The sequence below is a fragment of the Canis lupus genome, chromosome 31 (assembly GCF_011100685.1).
Source record: "Canis lupus familiaris isolate Mischka breed German Shepherd chromosome 31, alternate assembly UU_Cfam_GSD_1.0, whole genome shotgun sequence".
In the NCBI taxonomy this organism is placed as follows: Eukaryota; Metazoa; Chordata; class Mammalia; order Carnivora; family Canidae; genus Canis; species Canis lupus.
This window is the reverse complement of record NC_049252.1, coordinates 27089143-27108071: the sequence shown is the minus strand read 5'-3', so window position 1 is coordinate 27108071 and position 18929 is coordinate 27089143. Positions and strand designations below refer to the sequence as shown.

The 18929-nt window shown below is 42.7% G+C and overlaps 1 protein-coding gene and 1 pseudogene across 1 annotated transcript in view; both read left to right on the top strand.

Annotated features, from left to right (window-relative positions):
- The window catches only part of LOC119867106, a 28257-nt gene extending 10689 nt beyond the window's left edge, over window positions 1-17568 (top strand). Inside the window, exon 3 of the mRNA XM_038581733.1 lies at window positions 17344-17568. Coding sequence (XP_038437661.1) covers window positions 17344-17526 — 183 coding nt within the window. The 3' untranslated portion in view covers window positions 17527-17568. The remainder of the gene's footprint in view (window positions 1-17343) is intronic.
- On the top strand, window positions 9820-9920 carry LOC119867125 (annotated as a pseudogene).
- Window positions 17569-18929: the final 1361 nt, after the last annotated feature.

The window sequence follows — 18929 nt, the reverse complement described above, 5'->3', positions numbered from 1 at the left end:
AAAGTGTTTCACTTGCTCCACTTCATAAGATCTCAAACTTTTTTTCAATCAGAACCCCTGGAGAGCTTGTTAAAGCACATGACTCAGCTCCATCCCCCAGAGTTTCTGAAGCAGGTCTGAGATGGAGCCACCCCCCAGAGTTTCTGATTGAGCAGGTCTGAGACAGGGTCTGAGAATATGCATTTCTAACAAGTTCCCAGGAGATGCTGCTGCTAAACGACACTTTAAGAACCACTGTTCTCGGATCCCTGGGTGGTGCAGTGGTTTGGCGCCTGCCTTTGGCCCAGGGCACAATCCTGGAGACCCAGGATCGAATCCCACGTCGGGCTCCCAGTGCATGGAGTCTGCTTCTCCCTCTGCCTGTGTCTCTGCCCCTCTCTCTCTCTGTGTGTGACTATCATAAATAAGTAAAGAAAAAAATATTTAAAAAAAAAAGAACCACTGTTCTCTACCTTCTACCCTGATTTCTTGCTACTCCTGATTTATAGTAAAATTCTATAGGCTTTTTAAAAGGTTTAACTTTTGATTTGTTAATAGATGCTAAGGTACTTAGAAAATCCTTTTTTCTCAAGAAAAGGTTTTCAAACTATTACCTTCTAAGGTGGGGTGATTCTGTAGTTTACTGTCCAAACTGGAACACCTTTGAGAGTAAAATGGATGGCTACTTAAAATAATGCTAAGACCACAAGTGTAGATGGGACTGTGCTAGACATGCCAGGATGGCTGGTCACCCCATTCTATGGCCCCAAGATAATTAACTTTGGAACTCAAAGCAATCACTTATTTCCTTATTCTGGGGGGTGAACAGCCTCTCCTTTTCTGTGACAAAAAGGCCCATGACTCAGACTTGCAGATGGGAGGCTACCAGGGACTGTGATTTCAGAGACAAAAAACACAGTAGTTTTATATTTTCAAAACACCACATCCATCATAAATATTTGTAGTTATCCACCTGTGGTCCCAAAAAGCCTTACTAGTCTAGCCACAAATAAAGGTATTTTGCATTTTCTTCTTGGCATGAGCCCCCACCAGCTTGATTGGGTCTTTGCACTTCTCTTCATCCCCAGGTGTCTTTAGTTATTTCTGGGCATATCTCTGCTACTGCCCATCATGAGGTTGTTACTAACTAAGATGGTTGGGAAGACTGTAAGTGGAGCAGGTTTGAGGGAAGATATCAGTGGTTTCATTTTGGATATAGTTCAGTTTATTATATCCCTCAGTTATGTAAGACAAAAGTAATAATGGGCCTTCCTTTTCAACATCTATCCAATTACCATAGACAGAATTGAACTGAACTGTAAAGATCACTTTCCAAGGGCATTTGCATGGCTCAGTTAAGCATCTGACTCTTGATTTCATCTGAGGTTATGATGTCAAGGTCATGAGATCAAGCCCCGTGTGGGTCTCCATGCTGGGCGTGGAGTCTACTTAAGATTCTCTTTCTCTCTCCTGCTTCTCCCCACCCCTCTGTCTCTCAAAAAAAAAAAGTTTTTTCCAGTCCTAGCAAGCACTTTTGATCACCAGCCCCATAGCCTAGATTTCTTTTCAGAGTCTGCACCCCATCCCATGACTGGAGGAAATCCTGATTATCTAAACCATCGAGGGTCACCCCATTCTGTATGACAGTGATGAGTTTAGGGATAAGCCTGACACCTACCCAGTGCTGGTCAGTGAGACATGAGGGGCATGCATTTGGAGGCTTCTGGGAAATGTTCCTTTTCTTTAAAAAAGATATGCAAAATGGGGTGCCTGGGTGGCTCAGTCGGTGAAGCATCTGCTTTCAGCTCAGGTCATGATCCCAGGGTCCTAGGATTGGACAGGCCCCACATGTGGATCCCTGCTCAGAGGGGAATCTGCTTCTCCTTTTGCCCCTTCCTCCGATTATCTTCTCTCTCGAGCACGTACTCTCTTTCAAATAAGTAAATAAAATCTTTTTTTTTTTTAATGATATGTAAAATTAATTGGTCACCATCTTCTGGATGTCCTGGGGCAACCACCTTGCAAATGTGACAAGAGCTAAACTGAGCAAAACAAGCTGAAGATGGTACAGCTGAAAGATGGCAACTTCTAACCTGTTGCTTAACTGGCTGGAACTGCCCATCTCCAGAACTCCTCTTTAAGATCATGCACCACTTCATCAGTGAAGCCACTTCTAGATGAGTTTTCCTCACTTGTTAAGGCATCACAACTGTACAACATACAAAAGGAAGGTCATCCTAAGGAAGAAAATACAGCAAGTTCCAGGCAGTAGATAGAGTCCCAATATGTTACTGGAAAGGTCCAGCAGGACGATTTCCAATGCAAGGACCTGACTTGCTCATGAACTTCCATAGAAACTGCCTGGGTGGTCATAGATCTATACTTTTCTTTTGCCAGTGAGGGCAGGAGTTCCCACATGAGGGTATCTACACCCGTGGTTCTAGTGAATGAAGCCTGCTGTTGACTCCAGGTTCCCCCCTCATGTCCAGAACTTTTCCTCAGCACCCAGAGTAGAGTCTGTGAATTGTTCTCATGCTCCTTATTCCATGCAGTACTCACAAGCACTTGTTAGAAGGCCAGGATGCTATCATAATTCCCACTTTATAAGTTGAAGATTAAGACTCAGGAAGGTGGTCATAGCCTAGAAAGGCTAAAACCCAAACTTGAACCCAGATACTCTGAATTCTAGGCCAGCACTCTTCAAAGTACCATGGGATTTGTTTTAAAGCCTAAAATAACATCACTGTCCTTGCTTGATTATTCTAATTTTGCATATTAAATATGATTAAAGGAACTAAATATAACATGCCCATGAGTCTTGATTCAAACAAAACACATATTGAGTACCTAAGGTCTATAGGATATGTTATTGGTTTTACTAAACTGTTACCAAAAATAACAGTAATCTTTTTTTTTTTAGATTATATTTTTAATTAATCTCCATACCCAACGTGGGGCTTGAACCCACAACCCTGAGATCAAGAGTTGCATGTTCCACTGACTGACCCAGCCAGGCATCCCCCCTCCAAATAGCAATAATTAATCTTCCTTCATTCATATGCCACTTTATCAGGACTCTTTTCCCCTCTTACAGTTTTCATACAACATGTGCTTTCTGTTAAGCTTTCACATTAATTCTAGAAGCAACCTTTTTATTACTCTTGACAGTGAACACAGATTTAAATTTATAGCAGTTCTGTTGCTCATGCGTTAACTGTACATCCAGTGTCCTTCCAACCTGTTCATGTGTGTTCTTTCTCTCAAATAAATAAACCTTGTTTAAAAAATCCCTTCTTAAAAAAAAGCTTGCGTTTATTTTCATTCCCACCCTCAGTGTTTGTTTCCCTGCAGCCTCACCAGACTTTTGTAGGACCAGTCTCTCTATCCTCCAGTCTGAGAGCTTAAAATAAAATCTCATTTTTCATTTCCATTTCTTTAATTATCTTTGTTAATGAGCACACCTTCATGTGTTGTCTCCGAAAGTCCGTAAATTGCTAGGGGCCTATTATTCCCCTTTTAACTGCTGGTCCATTTCTTATTTACTCTATTTCAGACACTTTACGTGCTTTTTTTTTTTAGATCACTATCTTTTTTTTTTTTTTTTTTGTTCTGTCATTTGAATGAAACTTGATCTTTTACGTAAACCTAAGGCAAGAGATTGTGGGAAACTATGTTTCTACAGTGAAGGGGAATTAGCTTCTTGGTGTTGAAATTATTTGATGCAGCTGTGAGGTGGGTATGGAAAACACCTAATAAAATTATGAATCTGTGCTGGGTGCAGTTTCTGCACACACACACACACACACACACAGAGTGTAAACAGACCAGAAATGAGGTGCATTTGAAAGTATGTCAGTGAGTGGGACTTTCTATGAATCTGTAAGAAGGCAAAAATCCCTCTTTCTTTAGATGAGAAGGCTTCAGCTGGGTTATCAAACTGGTGGTAGTCCAACAGACTACCTGTCCATCCTGATTTTCTCTTGTAACCGAGTCATTTAGTTCATAATTAAGAAAAGTGAGGAGAGCAACTCCTGGGCATATACCCAAAAGAATTGAAAGGGTATGAACAGCTGTCTGTATACCCATGTTTATAGCAGTCTGATTTACAGTAGCTGAAAGATGGAATCAAACCAAGTCTCCATGGACAGTTGAATGGGTAAGCACAACGTGGTGTAGAAATACAGTGGAATATTATTCAGCCTTAAAAAGGAAGAAAGGAAATTCTTACACTTGCTATTACATGTATGAACCATAAATTACCTTTCATTATGCAGAGGATATAAGACAGACACAAAAGGACAAATACTGTATGATTCCACTTATATGAGGGAGCTAGAGCAGTCAGGGCCATAGACAAAGAAAGTAGAATAGTGGGTGCCAGGAGCTGGGGATGGGAAATAGGGAGGTTTTGTTAAATGGGTACAGAGTTTCAGTTTTGCAAGATGAAAAAAAAGATCTGGAGGTGGATGGTGGTGATGGTTACACTAGTATGAATGTACCTGGTACCACTGACCTATGTACTTAAAAATGGTTCAGGTAGGGCAGCCCCGGTAGCGCAACGGTTTAGCGCCGCCTGCAGCCCAGGGCGTGATCCTGGAGACCCTGGATTGAGTCCCACGTCGGGCTCTCTGCATGGAGCCTGCTTCTCCCTCTGCCTGTGTCTCTGCCTCTGTGTGTGTGTCTCTATGAATAAATAAATAAAATCTTAAAAAAAAAAAAAAGGTTCAGGTAGAGGGGCACCTGGGTGGCTCAGTCGGTTAAGCATCTGCCTTCAGCTCAGGTCATGATCTCAGGGTGCTGGGATGGAGCCCTGCATCTGGCTCCCTGCTCATCAGGGAGCCTGCTTCTCCCTCTCCCTCTGCTCCTCCCCACTGCTCGTGCTCTCTCTCTCTGTCTCTCTCAAATAAATAAGTAAAACATTTGTAAAAAATTAAAAAAAAAACAACAGTAATCGTTATGTTATGTATATTTTACCACAGTTAAAAATTAGGTAAGTGAGTAAAGGACCAGTGAAGAGGGGTGATTTTTGCCCTGTTTCACACCAGATAATTTCACACACAAGGGCATACCCAGGACCGTGGCCCTGTGACCAGTGTACACTCGCTCCTTTCACACTGGGCCACATCTCCAACCTACTGGCTATAAGAAGTCTTACTGGAAATCAGAGATGGCTCCTTGTCCAGAAGTGACAGTGCAGAATACTGCTTGGAGTGTTCCAGAAAAATGGGTGACTCACTGGACCCGTGTGTTGTGAGGTCTGTTTCATTTTTGTTGTTGAAGGAAAGCACAAGAGAACATTGTTAGGGTTTGCTTGTTCGTATTAGAGGCATTGGTGGTGGCCTTGCATTGTAGATGATTAAGGAAGGAGGGACTCATACTTCCCAGCTTAAAGCTCTTTAGTTTCCAATTTGAGTAGTGAGAAGGGGGATTTTTTAAAAAGATTTTATTTATTTATTCATGAGAGATACAGAGAGAGGCAGAGACACAGGCATAGGGAAAACCAGGCTCTTCTAGGGAGCCCGATGTGGGACTTGATCCTGGGACTCCAGAACCATGTCCTGAGCCAAAGGCAGATGCTTACCCGCTGAGCCACCCAGGCATCCCAAGGGAGATGTTTTTGCCCTGGTTCTAATCTCAGGCCCTCATCAGCCCACCCCTTCCTAGCTCTTCACCTCCAAGGAGGAAGGGTGGCTAATTCCCGTAATTTACTTATCATGTTTATTTTTCACTCTGCCCTCCCATGTTAGAATGTAAGCTCTCATGAATGCAGAGTTTTGTCTGTTTTATTGGCTGGTGTATTCCAAATGTCTGGATCAGTGTCTGGCAATCAATAAGCATTTGACAATGAATGACTTCTATGTCTACTCCAAACAGCAAGTTGGATATGAGAACTCAGGGCCTCCCATGGGGCCTGGGGACTTGTCCTCATTCCTGCCCCTTTGTCCAACAAGCCAAGACCCTCTGGTCCAAAGATCTCAGATAGGACTGAGGAGGAAGGAGAGCTGGCTAGGAGGCGTTAAGCCCAAACCTCACCTACCAATCCTGGGGGAGGGAGCTGGAGATGGGGTTGGGTGACGAGCAAGGGGCAGACTCTTACCTGTGTACTTTCTAGGGCCATTTGACTTGGCCATGATCATGTACTGTGTGAGCTTTTCCAAAATTAGTATAGTTTTTAAAAATGCTGAACTATTGAAAATACTCCCAAGCAAATCTTTATAAGATACAAGATTCACCTTTGGTTGGGACTTAAAAACAAGGCAGTCAGCCTAAAATTGGGGTGCTTATGCTAAATCCCACATCACAAAACCAAGACTTAACTGAATTACAGTCTTGGTGCTCCCAGAAATGGAATCTTAAACCAGTCAGTCAGGAATCGTGCTAGTTAGGTATCCCCCTGACAGACCCCTTGCCATCCCCTACAGGATAGTAACCTTGAAGCAACCAGCCTGTTTTTTTTTGTTTGTTTGTTTGTTTTTGCCTCATATAATTTCCTTCTTCCTGCTGCCTTCTGACTATAAGAGTCTTTCATTTTGTGAAGCATCTCAGGACTCTTGTCTGCTAGATTAGATGCTGCTGTCTGATTCCAGTCGATTTTTGCTCAAAGTCTAAAAATGCTTAATGTGCCTCAGTTTACTTTTCACAAGACAGAGGTAAATTTTTCAGTTCTCAGAGAGTTTTTTCCTCAAGAATTAAAAACAACCGAAAGCCATCTCATACGGGTGTCTTTCTTCAACTTCGACTTTGCCTGTCTTGTTCATCATCAAATCTCTCTAGTGCCAGTATAGCGCTGCCACAGAGGAAACCCTTAATAAATATTTGATGGGGCAGCCCGGATGACCCAGTGGTTTAGTGCCACCTTCGGCCCAGGGTGTGATCCTGGGGACCCGGGATCGAGTCCTGCATTGCACTCCCTGCATGGAGCCTGCTTCTCCCTCTGCCTGTCTCTCTCTCTTTCTCTCTCTCTCTCTCTCTCTCTGTGTGTCTCTCATGAATAAATAAATAAAATCTTTAAAATAAATGAATAAATATTTGATGAATAAATTAGTTGGTATCAAAAGAAAATCCAAGCTGCTTATATTCCTCAATTCTGCATTTTGCTAAGGAAAGGATATTTGTGTCAAGTGTGCTACTGTGATTATGTATATATTTGGTCTTCCATGTCTGGCCCAAAGCCCCCCCTTGAATTCCCTAAGTGATAAGAACATTAATGAAATGACTGCTGGAAGCACCTAAGAATGGGAACTGGTTGCCCTGAGAACCAGCCATGTGATGAGACGGTTAGAACTGGATGGAAGTCCCTGACCTACACTAGGGAGAAGGACTGGAGATTGGATCAATCACCAGTGGCCAGTGGTTTAATCATTCAAGCCTATCCAATAGGTCTCCGTAAAAACCTAAAAGGACTGGTCTAGAGAGCTTGTGGGTTGGTGAACACGTGAAGATTTAGGGAGATTGGCGCCCCTAGAGAGGGCATGGAAGCTCCACGCCCTTTCCCCAAGCCTGGCCCTGTGCATCTCTTCCACTTGGCTGTTCCTGAGTTATAATAAACCAGAAATCTAGTAAGTAATGTGTTCCTCTTAAGTTCTGTGAGCCGCCCTAACAAATTAATCAAGGCCAAGGAAGGGGTACTTGGAACCTCCAGTCTATAGCTGGTGGGTCAGAAGCCCAGGTGACAAACTAATAGGAAGTCCTATTTCAGTCATGTCATATTCATACTGAGGGAGCTGACCACGAAACGATCATGAAATGATCACTGAGATGGATCAGGTCTCTGGGATCAATCCACAGACTGCCACATTTGGAAGACTGTAACAGACCCCTATCCAGGAATATCAGCTGAAGCTCCAAACCAAGAATAGCAGTGACATGTTACAAGACCCTAACATTCTTTCTCTTTCTTTCTTTCTTTCTTTCTTTCTTTCTTTCTTTCTTTCTTTCTTTCTTTCTTTCTTTCTTCTTCCTTCCTTCCTTCCTTCCTTCCTTCCTTCCTTCCTTCCTTTTTCTTTCTTTCTTTCTTTCTTTCTTTCTTTCTTTCTTTCTTTCTTTCTTTCTTTCATTTATTTATTTGAGAGAGAAATAGAGAGCATGAGCAGGGGAGAGGAGCAGAGGGGGAGGGAGAAGTAGGCTCCCCGCTGAGCAGGGACACCCTCTCCACTCAGGGCTCTATCATAGAACCCTGAGATCATGACCTGAGCCGAAGGCAGCTGATTAACCCACTGAGTAACCTCAGAGTCTCTCAGGGTCCTTAGGGTCTCCTCCAAGACCCTAACATTCTTTTTTTCTTTTTTTTAAAGATTTTATTTATTTATTTATTCATGAGAGACACACGGAGAGAGGCAGAGACACAGGCAGAGGAAGAAGCAAGCTCTCTCTGTCTCTCATGAATAAATAAATGAAATCTTAAAAAAAAAAGAAAAGAGAATGTTAGGGGAAGTGGGTGGGGGGTTGGGGTGACTGGGTGATGGGCAATGAGGGGGACACTTGGGATGAGCACGAGGTGTTATGCTATATGTTGGCAAATTGAACTCCAATAAAATTTTTTTTTTAAATAATAATAATTGGGGGGAAAAAAAAGCAGGCTCGACATGGGACTGGATCCCGGGTCTCCAGGATCAGGCCCTGGACTGAAGGCGGCACTAAACCGCTGAGCCCCCTGGGCTGCCCTGACCCTAACATTCTTTTTTTTTTTTTTTTTTTTTTTAAAGATTTTATTTATTTATGATAGACATAGAGAGAGAGAGAGACAGAGACACAGGCAGAGAACAGGCTCCATGCAGGGAGCCCGACATGGGACTCGATCCCGGGACTCCAGGATCACGCCCTGGGCCAAAGGCAGGCACTAAACTGCTGAGCCAGCCAGGGATCCCCTGACCCTAACATTTTTAAGAGAGAGGTAGGGATCTCTCCTTATAAGTTGCTAAGAGGTGACTGGACCAGTTTTTTTTTTTTTTTTTTTTAAGATTTTATTTATTTATTCATGAGAGACACAAAGAGAGAGAGAGGCAGAGACACAGGCAGAGGGAGAAGCAGGCTCCATGAAGGGAGCCTGATGTGGGACACGATCCCAGGACTCTAGGATTCCACTGTGGGCCAAAGGCAGGCGCTAAACCGCTGAGCCACCCGGGGATCCCCCTGGACCAGTTTTTGACCTGGAACCATGCCCTCCTGTGGGCTTTATAGGAGAAAGGGAGGGATCAGTCAGCCTGATCAGAGTGAGCATTTCTTTGAAGAACATATTGGCTTATAGAAGGGAAGGATGATTTTTTAGTGCTACCCCCCCAGACTCAAGGCAAATAATGCCTGGAGTGTGGTGGTTGCTGCCTGCCAAGGACAAAGACCCCCAGGCCAAACTGGAGGAGGTTCAGAGAATGGCTAGTGGGGGACAGGAGTTGTAGGGGTGTTGTGGGGTGAGGAGGAGTTGGGAGATGGAGGAGGACTTTTTTTTTTTTTTAAGATTTTATTTATTTATTCATGAGACACACAGAGAGAGAGAGGCAGAGACACAGGGAGAGGGAGAAGCAGGCTCCCTACAGGAAGCCCAACGTGGGACTCTCAATCCGGGGTCTCCAGGATCACGCCCTGGGCTGAAGGCAGCGCTAAACCGCTGAGCCACCCAGGCTGCCCTGCTTTTCACTTTACTTTCTGTTCTGCTTAATTTTTTAAAAAGATTTTATTAAGTAATCTCTACACCCAACACGGGGCTCAAATTTACAATCCCGAGATCAAGAGTCACAAGCTCCAAGATTGAGCCAGCTGCTTAATTTTTAATTGTTAAAAAGCTGGTTAAATTTATTGCTTGCTAAAAAAAAAAATATATATATATATATATATATATATTGCTTGCTTTGGCAGCACATATACTAAAATTGGAACTATACAGAAAAGGTTAGTATGACTCCTCCACAAGGATGACACGCAAATTCATGGTGTTCCATATTTTTATCAGGATGAACACTGTGTAATGTATAGAATTATTGAATCGTTATACTTGAATAAAAAGTAAAAAGACTGAATAAATGGGAAAGACAGCCCATGTTCCTGGATAGGAAGAATAAATATTATAAAGATACCAATTCTCAAATTATTTTATATTTTAATGTAATTCTAATGAGAATTCCACTGGGGTGTTTTATTGGTTTGTTTTTTTTTGTTTTGTTTTGTTTTGTTTTTGTTTTTTTGGTGGAATGCTGATAAAGGATTCGAAAGCTTGTTTGGAAGAATAAATTGGTGAGAATGACTTAGCAAATTTGTTTTAAAAGCTGGTTATATTTATATTTAATTTGTTTAAAAGCCACTTTGGCTCCTCTCTTATGAGAGTGACACTTGGAGATGTTAAATCAATGTTTCCCTAGTGTTTTTTTGTTTTGTTTTGTTTTGTTTTTGGCTTTTTAAGTCTTCGTTTTTTTTTTTTTTTTTTTTTTTTTTTTAATTTTCTTATTTATTTGCGGGAAAGAGCAAGCAGGCACAAGCAGGGAGCAGCAGAGGGAGAGGGAGAAACAGACTCCCCACTGAACAGGGAGCCTGACATGGGCTCAATTCCAGGACACCGAGATCATGACCTGAGCAGAAGGCAGGCACAACCAACCAGCTGAGCCACCCAGACACCCCTGTTTTCATTTAATTCTGGTTAAGAGGCACCTGGCTTGATCAGTAGGTAGAGCATACGACTTGATCTTGGAGTCATGAGTTCAAGTCCCACATTGGGTATAGAGATTACTTAAAAAATATAACAACAACAACAATAATAATTCCAGTTAGTTAAAATACAGTGTTATAGTAGTTTCAGGTATGCAGTACAATGAATGCTTCCCCACCTCTCATGTGCATAACACCTGAAGATCTTGTTAATACAGGCTCTGTTTCAGCAAATATGGGGTAGGCCTGATGTAACACATTTCCATCAAGCTCCCAGGTATCTGTCTACTGCTGGCACATGGACCACATTTTGAGTAGCAAAGGTTAAGTAACTTGCCCAAGGCTACCCAGCCAGGACTGAAATTCTGATCATTTTTGTACCTAAATAAAATTGATACTCTTTTTTTTTTTTAAGATTTTATTTATTTATTCATGAGAAATGCAGAGACACAGGCAGAGGGAGAAGCAGAGTCCATGCAGGGACCCCGATGTGGGACTCGATCTCAGGACTCCAGGATCACAACCTGGGCCGAAGGCAGGTGCTAAACTGCTGAGCCACCCAGGGATCCCTGACAAATAAAATAGGTCTACATATTTACCAAAAAAAAAAAAAAAAAAAAGATGGACTCTTGCCTTTTTCTTTCAGTTTATGTTGAACAACCCCTAGAAACCAGAATGTTCTAGATGGTTGCAATGCCACCTGCATTGTCTGTTATGGTGGCTATTTCCATGTTGGTGTGGGGAATGGTTTATTTTAAAACAATTACAAATGATTTTGTTAAATCGCAACCTTCAGTAGAGTTATGTTTCCCCTTAAGCAGTTATGCAACCAGTTATATAATCAGCAGCGTGGCATAGTGCCCTTTGTACTTGCCAGGAGTTTGCTAGAAAAGAGCCCACCAGAGAGTAAAGATGTTCCTTACTCCTTTCCTAACCCTACCCCTGGGGCCACCAAAGGGAACCATGCTTATTCCACTGAACTGTCATCCTTGGCCATCCCAAGGATCTTGGGTGGCAATGAGTCACTCTCTGAAGTCCTGTGTGCCGGGCCATTCATTGCATGGTGCCCTCCTGGCCCCACTGAGTGGGAGTGTTCATTAGACTCCTTTTACAGATAAGGAAAGGGAGGCTCCGGCTCATTATTTTTTGCCTAAGGTTACAAACCCAGGACTCAAAGCTTCATCCTTCTGAGGCCAGAGTCCCTGCTCCTTCTCACTTCACTGTGCAGAAAATCATAGGGGTCCCCATCGGGCAAGTGTTGGAGGAAGCCCTGGAGCCTTTTTGGTGGGTTTCAGTAGAGCAGCCCAAGGCCCTTTTCTGTAATCTGCCTTTCCTCCTCATGGAGAGCACTGTAGCTTTCTTAATTTTTCTGTAAAGGAGATTCATTTCTGTTTCAAACATTTGGAAGTCACATCTCAGCCAGTTCAGTTCACCTTATTTGATTCCACATATTCTGGGGTGAGTCAGGGCTTCTTCATCAAGTCAAGGTTGTTTCTCTTTTCTTTTCCCACAGAAGCTCTTAACATTGCTGACTCATTCTTGTCTTTCAAGCCTTTATTTCAATGTCACCTTTTTTTTTTTTTAATTTATTTGTTTTAAGTAATCTCTGCACCCAATATGGGGCCTGAACTCACAACCCTGAGATCAAGAGGTACATGCTCTTCTAGCTGAGTCAGCCTTCTTAAAGAGACCATTGCTGACCACCAGAAAACCACCCAAACACTGTTTTACTCCCCTATAAACAGTGGCCACCTGCTAGTATGTATTTGGTTTATTTTTGTCATTTGTGTCTGCCCATCATCACTCCCACCAATGCTTGACATTAATGGGTGCTTGACATTAATGGGTAAATATTTGTTAATCAGTCAGTATGCCTGGGAGGAGGCTTTTGGTTCATTTGTGGGAATGAGACAGGGTAATGGAAGGGGGGCATCGATCACTAATGACAAGGCTTCTCATTATTTCAGTCTTGTGCCCAAAATAAGCACCCATCAAGGCTTTGGCAACCCAAGTGTTGAGTTTGGGTCTCTCCAAGCTTTTGTCTGTGTTAGGAAGAAATAAAATAGTTGCCTCTGGCTGTGGCTTCCTTTCCAAGGAAGGCTGGAAGAGAATGAAAATCCCGAGAACAGCTGGGATGGGTTTGGGGAACTGGACAGAAGTTCTGTCCTCCTTTAGGACACAGAGTTGCGCTTAGAGGAAGCTCTGAGGGAAAGTGAACAAGCCTTTTCTTCTCACTCCCAGCTCCCTGCTTGCCCCTCCTTCTCCTCCTCCCCTCTATTGTAAGGTTTGGCCTCATCTCTATTGAACTTTGTCCTATTTAGAGGTAGAATAATTTTCCAAGTGTCAACAACATTCCCACGGCTAAGATTTAAAAAGTGAATAAAAGAGGTGAATTTACACCTTTTGCACAAATTGCAAGCCAATTTTCATTGTAACAGTACCTCACCAGGAAATGTAATTTGATGAAGAATGAGGTTTGTTAATCTTTTGGATTCCTTTTTTTTCTTTTTGGCTGCCCAAACTGAAAGTGTGCGCCCCCTAAGGGTCTGGCTGCACTCAATCAGAGAGAGATACTGAGGCCAGCTGGACCTGACCCCAGAAACAAGTGGGGTCAAGGAAGCACTTTCCTTCCATCCATGATGAGCAGAGGAAAGTATGGGACGCAAATTCTCAATCACCAGAATCGACTGCTTTTTTTGCAGAGGGCCGTTGTTAAATTCACTTCTGCGCTCCCCTATGCCACTCCTTCCTTCTGCTCTGCTCAGTTTCCATTTTCCAGTCCTGCTACGCAGCCAGGTTGGGATTTCTCCATCAAAGTTGTGCGGCTGCTGAGGCTGAGAGGTGCAGGTACTCCACTTGTTGTAATGGATTACAAGGGAAGGGCGTTATGCAATAAAGATTTAACCTTGCCCAAAGAGAGATCTGGTCTTTTTCCTGAACCCCCAGGGGGTGATCTCTAAACCCTGAGAATGTGCTGCCTGATAAGAGCGATTTTGTTTACTTGGATGTCTTGGGTCATGCCAGATAGTCTAACAATGCGATTTGTAGTGAGGGCTTTGGTCAGGTCGTATCGGCTCAGCCTTGAATAGACCGGAGACCGAGGTCAGCCATGTGGGCAGCCAACCGTGTCCACAAGATCCCAAGAGCCCCAAGAAAAACTCCGCACTCATGGCTTGAGTAAACTTTCCTGGTTGGCAATAGTCCATGCGTATTGTCATGAATTGTTGCTAAGAATCAACACTCTCCACGACTTTACTGGGAGAGGACAGCTGAGGCTTTGTGTATGTATGGAACTCTCCTGGGCCCTACCTGACGCATCTCTTCCCTTGGTTGATTTTAATCTGTATCCTTTCACTGTGATAAATCAGAACAGTAAGTATAATAGGTTTCAGCAAGTGTTGATAGTCCTTCTTGTGAATTCTTGAACTTGGGGAGCTTAGGGTGGGGATCCCTAGACTTGCTCTGGGTGTCAGAAGTGAAGGTAGTCTTGAGAACTGTTCTGTAACTTTACAGGCACTTACTAGGAATCCGAATGTGTGCTCTCTAGTCCTGTATTCTCCACTTGCTGGCTGAATAAGCCACTTCATCTCCTTAAACCTCCTTTTCCTCACCACTCAAGGAGGAGGGTGTTGTCTGTGTGCCCTCTGGAAGAGATTGCTGTGCAGATTGAGATGGAAGCAAAATGTCTGGGCAAGTTGTCCAGTTCTATGCAAATGCACCACTGGCACAAATGTATCGAGTGCCCACTCTCATTCTAGGCAAATTTGATGATGATGATGATGATGATGATGATGATGATGACCGTGAGGACCCCATTCCTGCAATCTGACTAAGCTTATCTGTCTAGACAGGGAGGAAAAAGGGATTGGGGTTGAAAGAATACCTGGAACCTGAGTGGAAGCCATTTCTCTGATAGAATGTCTTAGGAGCCACTTATCGGGTGAAAGAGTGCAAGCTCTGTGCACATCACAAGACACACATTGAAGCCACAGTGCACCGTCACCAAGACAAAAACTCAGAATCTTGACAAACTACTCTGTGGCAAGTGGAGAAGTGGATATTCATACTTGACTGGTGGAAATCCAAAATGGTACATCCCCTGATGAAGGGAACAAAGCAATATCTAACAAAAGTATGTAGTATTTACCTTTGACCTAGAAATATCACTTCTAGGTATTATCCTGAATCACACATCCCCATATATATTTTCTCTATATCTTCCATCCATTCACATTTTTGGCCCATTTGCTCATTAACACTCTCTCCATATATGTACATATTTGTATACGTCCAGATATACATGTGTATATATATATATATGTATATATATATATATATACACACATATATAAAGAGAGACATCTATCTTATGTAGTGACATTTTTGCTGAATCACTGAGACTAATTATATACTCTTTGCACCTAAATAATTCAGAGTATATCTCTTAAGAACAAAGACATTCTCTTGTATAATCTCAGAAAAATCATCAAATTCAAGAAATTAATATAATATTGTTGCTTAATATATTTCTCATAGTCACATTTTGCTGATTGTCCCAATAATATCCTTTATAAACCTTTGTTCTCAGACTTGGCTCCAACCATGGATTAAGCAAGATATTCAATTGTCAAATCTCTTTAATCTCCCATAATCTGGAAGCACTCCTCCGCCTTACTTTGTCGACATGTACATTTTTGAAGAGGACAAATGCCTCATTTTTTAGAGGGCCCCTCAATTGGGGTTTATATGATTGCTTCCTTGAGATTATTCTGGTTCCACATTTTGGTCTGGAGTAACATGATTTCAGTTTGTCCTGTTAGTGTTTGAGTATTGGACACTTGCTGTGGTGGTCAACATTATGTCTGGGATAGTTCTCCACTATAAGAGTATTTTTCCTCTGTATAATTAATAACTCACTTGTGGGGAGATACTTAGAGCCTTCGTTAGTATCCTACTCCAAACTGTCTCACCCCAAAGAATATGTTAATGAACTCAGATTTTGTAAAGAAAACGGAGTCTTCCCTGACTTTGGCAAGATCCTAAAAATACACCCATCGGTGCTGTATCGATTTTCAGGGTAAACAAGACAGCTTCAAGCTCAGGAGTCTTTACCTGGTGTCCCCAGGGTATCCTTGGATAGAACTCAGGGGGTCCTAAATTTGGCTGAGAAAGCAATTAGGTTGATATTTTCACCAACCTCTTAGTAAAATTCATTATTCTTTTCAATTATGAATGAGACAACAAAGCATAACAGTACCAATGGCTGTGTCACCCATGGAAATTCCAGATGTTTTATATCACATTACAACTGACACAGAATATTATTTACATTCATCATTCCTTTGATATCCTAAGAGTTATTAGACTCACCACTAGTTATTCATTGTATTGATAAAGAAAGCCCCTATATTACATATCAGATTTTAAATACGTTTTGCTGTTAGGATTTCAACAATATTTCCTTTGTAAATCTGTGTATCTTATTTTCTGCACTTGTCTTAATGTGTTTGGGCTGTTAGAACAAAATACTAAAGGCTGGTAGCTTATAGACAACAGACATTTATTTCTTAGAGTTCTTGGGGCCTGCAAGTCTGAGATCAGGGGATTGGCAAGGTCAGGTTCTGATGAAAGCCATTTTCTGTTGGCTGCATCCCCACATGGTGGAAGGGGCTAGGAGCACTGCCTGGTTGGTCTCTTTTGTAAGAGCACTAATCCCATTCATAGGGGCTCCTCTCTCCTGACCTAAGCCACCTCCCAGAGGCCTTGTTCCTAATTACCATCACACTGGGCGTTAGGAATTCAACATATGAATTTGTGGGGGACACAACCAACCAGACCATAGCAGCACTTAGGAACATTATCCAGAGCAGGAATCCATGGCATGGGAAAGGTTAACAACACTTGCCTCTGTCTTCTCTCCTTTCCAGCTAGTCCTTCTTACTTGTGCAGAATCACCTTTTGGGGTTTGTTTTGTATTGTTTTTTAAAGATTTTATTTATTTATTCATGAGAGACATAGAGAGAGAGGCAGGGACATAGGTAGAGGGACAAGCAGGCTCCATGCAAGGAGCCGGATCTGGGACTCAATCCTGACACTCCAGTATCACGCCCTGGGCTGAAGGCAGGCGCCACACCGCTTAGCCATCCAGGTGTCCCCAGAATCACCTAGCGCCGCCTGCAGCTCTGGGTGTGATCCTGGAGACCCGGGATCGAGTCCCATGTCGGCTCCCTGCATGGAGCCTGCTTCTCTGCATGGAGCCTGCTTCTCTGCATGGAGCCTGCTTCTCCCTCTGCCTGTGTCTCTGCCTCTCTCTCTCTGTCTCTCAGGAATAAATAAATAAAATCTTTAAAAAAAAAAAAAAAAGAATACACCAGCCCTCCGGGTTTTTCTCCATGGAGCCCGACGTGGGACTCGATTCTGGGCCTCCAGGGTCACGCCCTGAGCTTAAGGCTGTGCTAAACCACTGAGCCACCTGATAGTTAAATTTATTTATTTATTTATTTATTTATTTATTTATTTATTTATTTATTTATTTTTCCCGATAGTTAATTTTATGTGTCAGCCTGACTGGGCCCTGGGGTACCCAGACATTTATTCAAACATTATTCTGACTGTATGTAAAGGGTTTTTTTTGTTGTTGGTGGTGGTGGTTTGTTTTGTTTTTTTATGAGAGTGACATTTGAATGGGTAGACTGAGTAAAGGAAGTTGTCCCCTCATTCCCCATATAGGTGAGACTCATGCAATCAACTGAAGACCTGAATAGTTCAAAAAGACTGAATAAGAGGGAACTTTTCCTGCCTGAATCTCTGAGTCAGAACATCCATCCTCTCCTGCCCTCCAACTGTTACGTACATCAACCCTCCTGGTTCTCCAGCTTGCCTGCTTCTCAGCCTCCATCACCACATGAGTGAATTCCTTATTTTATATATTATATATATATATATAAAATATTATATATGTGTATATATATTATATATTATATATGTGTGCATATATATATATATATATATATACACACACACACACACACACACACACACACATATGCACACAGGCAGTGTGCAGCCTATTGATTCTGTTTCTCTGGAGAATCCTAATAGACTTTGCTACCAAGTCATACATATTCCTTTATGTCCCTGTGCAAGCATGAACTTGTTGCATGATGGGCAGGCACATGCTTAAGTTCTCTGTGTTCTGAGGCCCCTCCCTCCAGGCTGGATGAACTTGGTTATGCAACTGCAGCTGTGTTGTGAGAGTTTGTGACACCTCACATTTTCATTGACACTTTATTTGCATTTTTTTAAGTTTATAGCATCTCCTTTCTGCTCGACAGCCTTACTGGCTGCATTCAGCAGGAAGTTGAACACGTGTCAAAGGGCCCACAGGAACTCATGTCCCACCTCCTGTCTTCCCACTGGGCAGCTTTTTTGCCCCATCTCTTATTCATGAACTACCCCCTCCTGCTTCTAGCCAAGTGGGCCTTGTGATGTTCCTCAGCCACACCCCTTGCTCCGAGCCCCTTGCTCTGCCTGGACAGCTCCTCCCACAGACACACTCCATCACTTCTCCTTAAAGATGTCTGTGATGTTGCAATTTATAATAAGAAATATGTATTTGGTCTTTGTCCTCAGCCCTGGCACAGAGCTCCTAAAACCCTTGGAATTTCCTAAGTGACAATAGTGATAAGGTGTCTTGATATTCAGAAGAAGCCCCTCTCAGGCACACTTGAGCTTATGTTAACACAGTGACTTTTGTAAGCCCTTAAGGATGATGGCTGGTTGCCAGAAACAGATATATGATTAGAGGCTGAAACTTTCAGTCTCATCCCCTGACCTTTGGGGAAGAGAAAGAGGCTAGAAGTTGAATCAATTGCCAATCAGTGATTTCATCAATCATGCCTCTGTAGTGAAGCTTCCATAAAAAACCAAAAGAATGGGTTTCAGAAAGCTTCTAGGTTGGTGAATACATGGAGATGCTAGGAGAACAGTCACCCAGAGAAGTCATGGAAGCTCTGCACCCCTTCCCACAGACCTTGCCCTCTGCATCTCTTCCATCTGACTGTTCCTGATTATACTGTTCTATAATGAGCCAATCACCCAGTAAGTTAAATGTTCCTCTCAATTCTGTGAGCCTCACTAGCAAGTTAATGCAGCCCAAGGAGGGAGTTGTGGGATCCTCCAGTTAATAGCCAATGACCAGGAGCATAGATAACAACTTTGACTTGCAATTGGCATCTGAAGGGTGTGGGTGGGGGAGGGAGGGGGAGTCTAGGGGGACTGAGCCCTTAACCTATGGGATCTGACACTATCCGCAG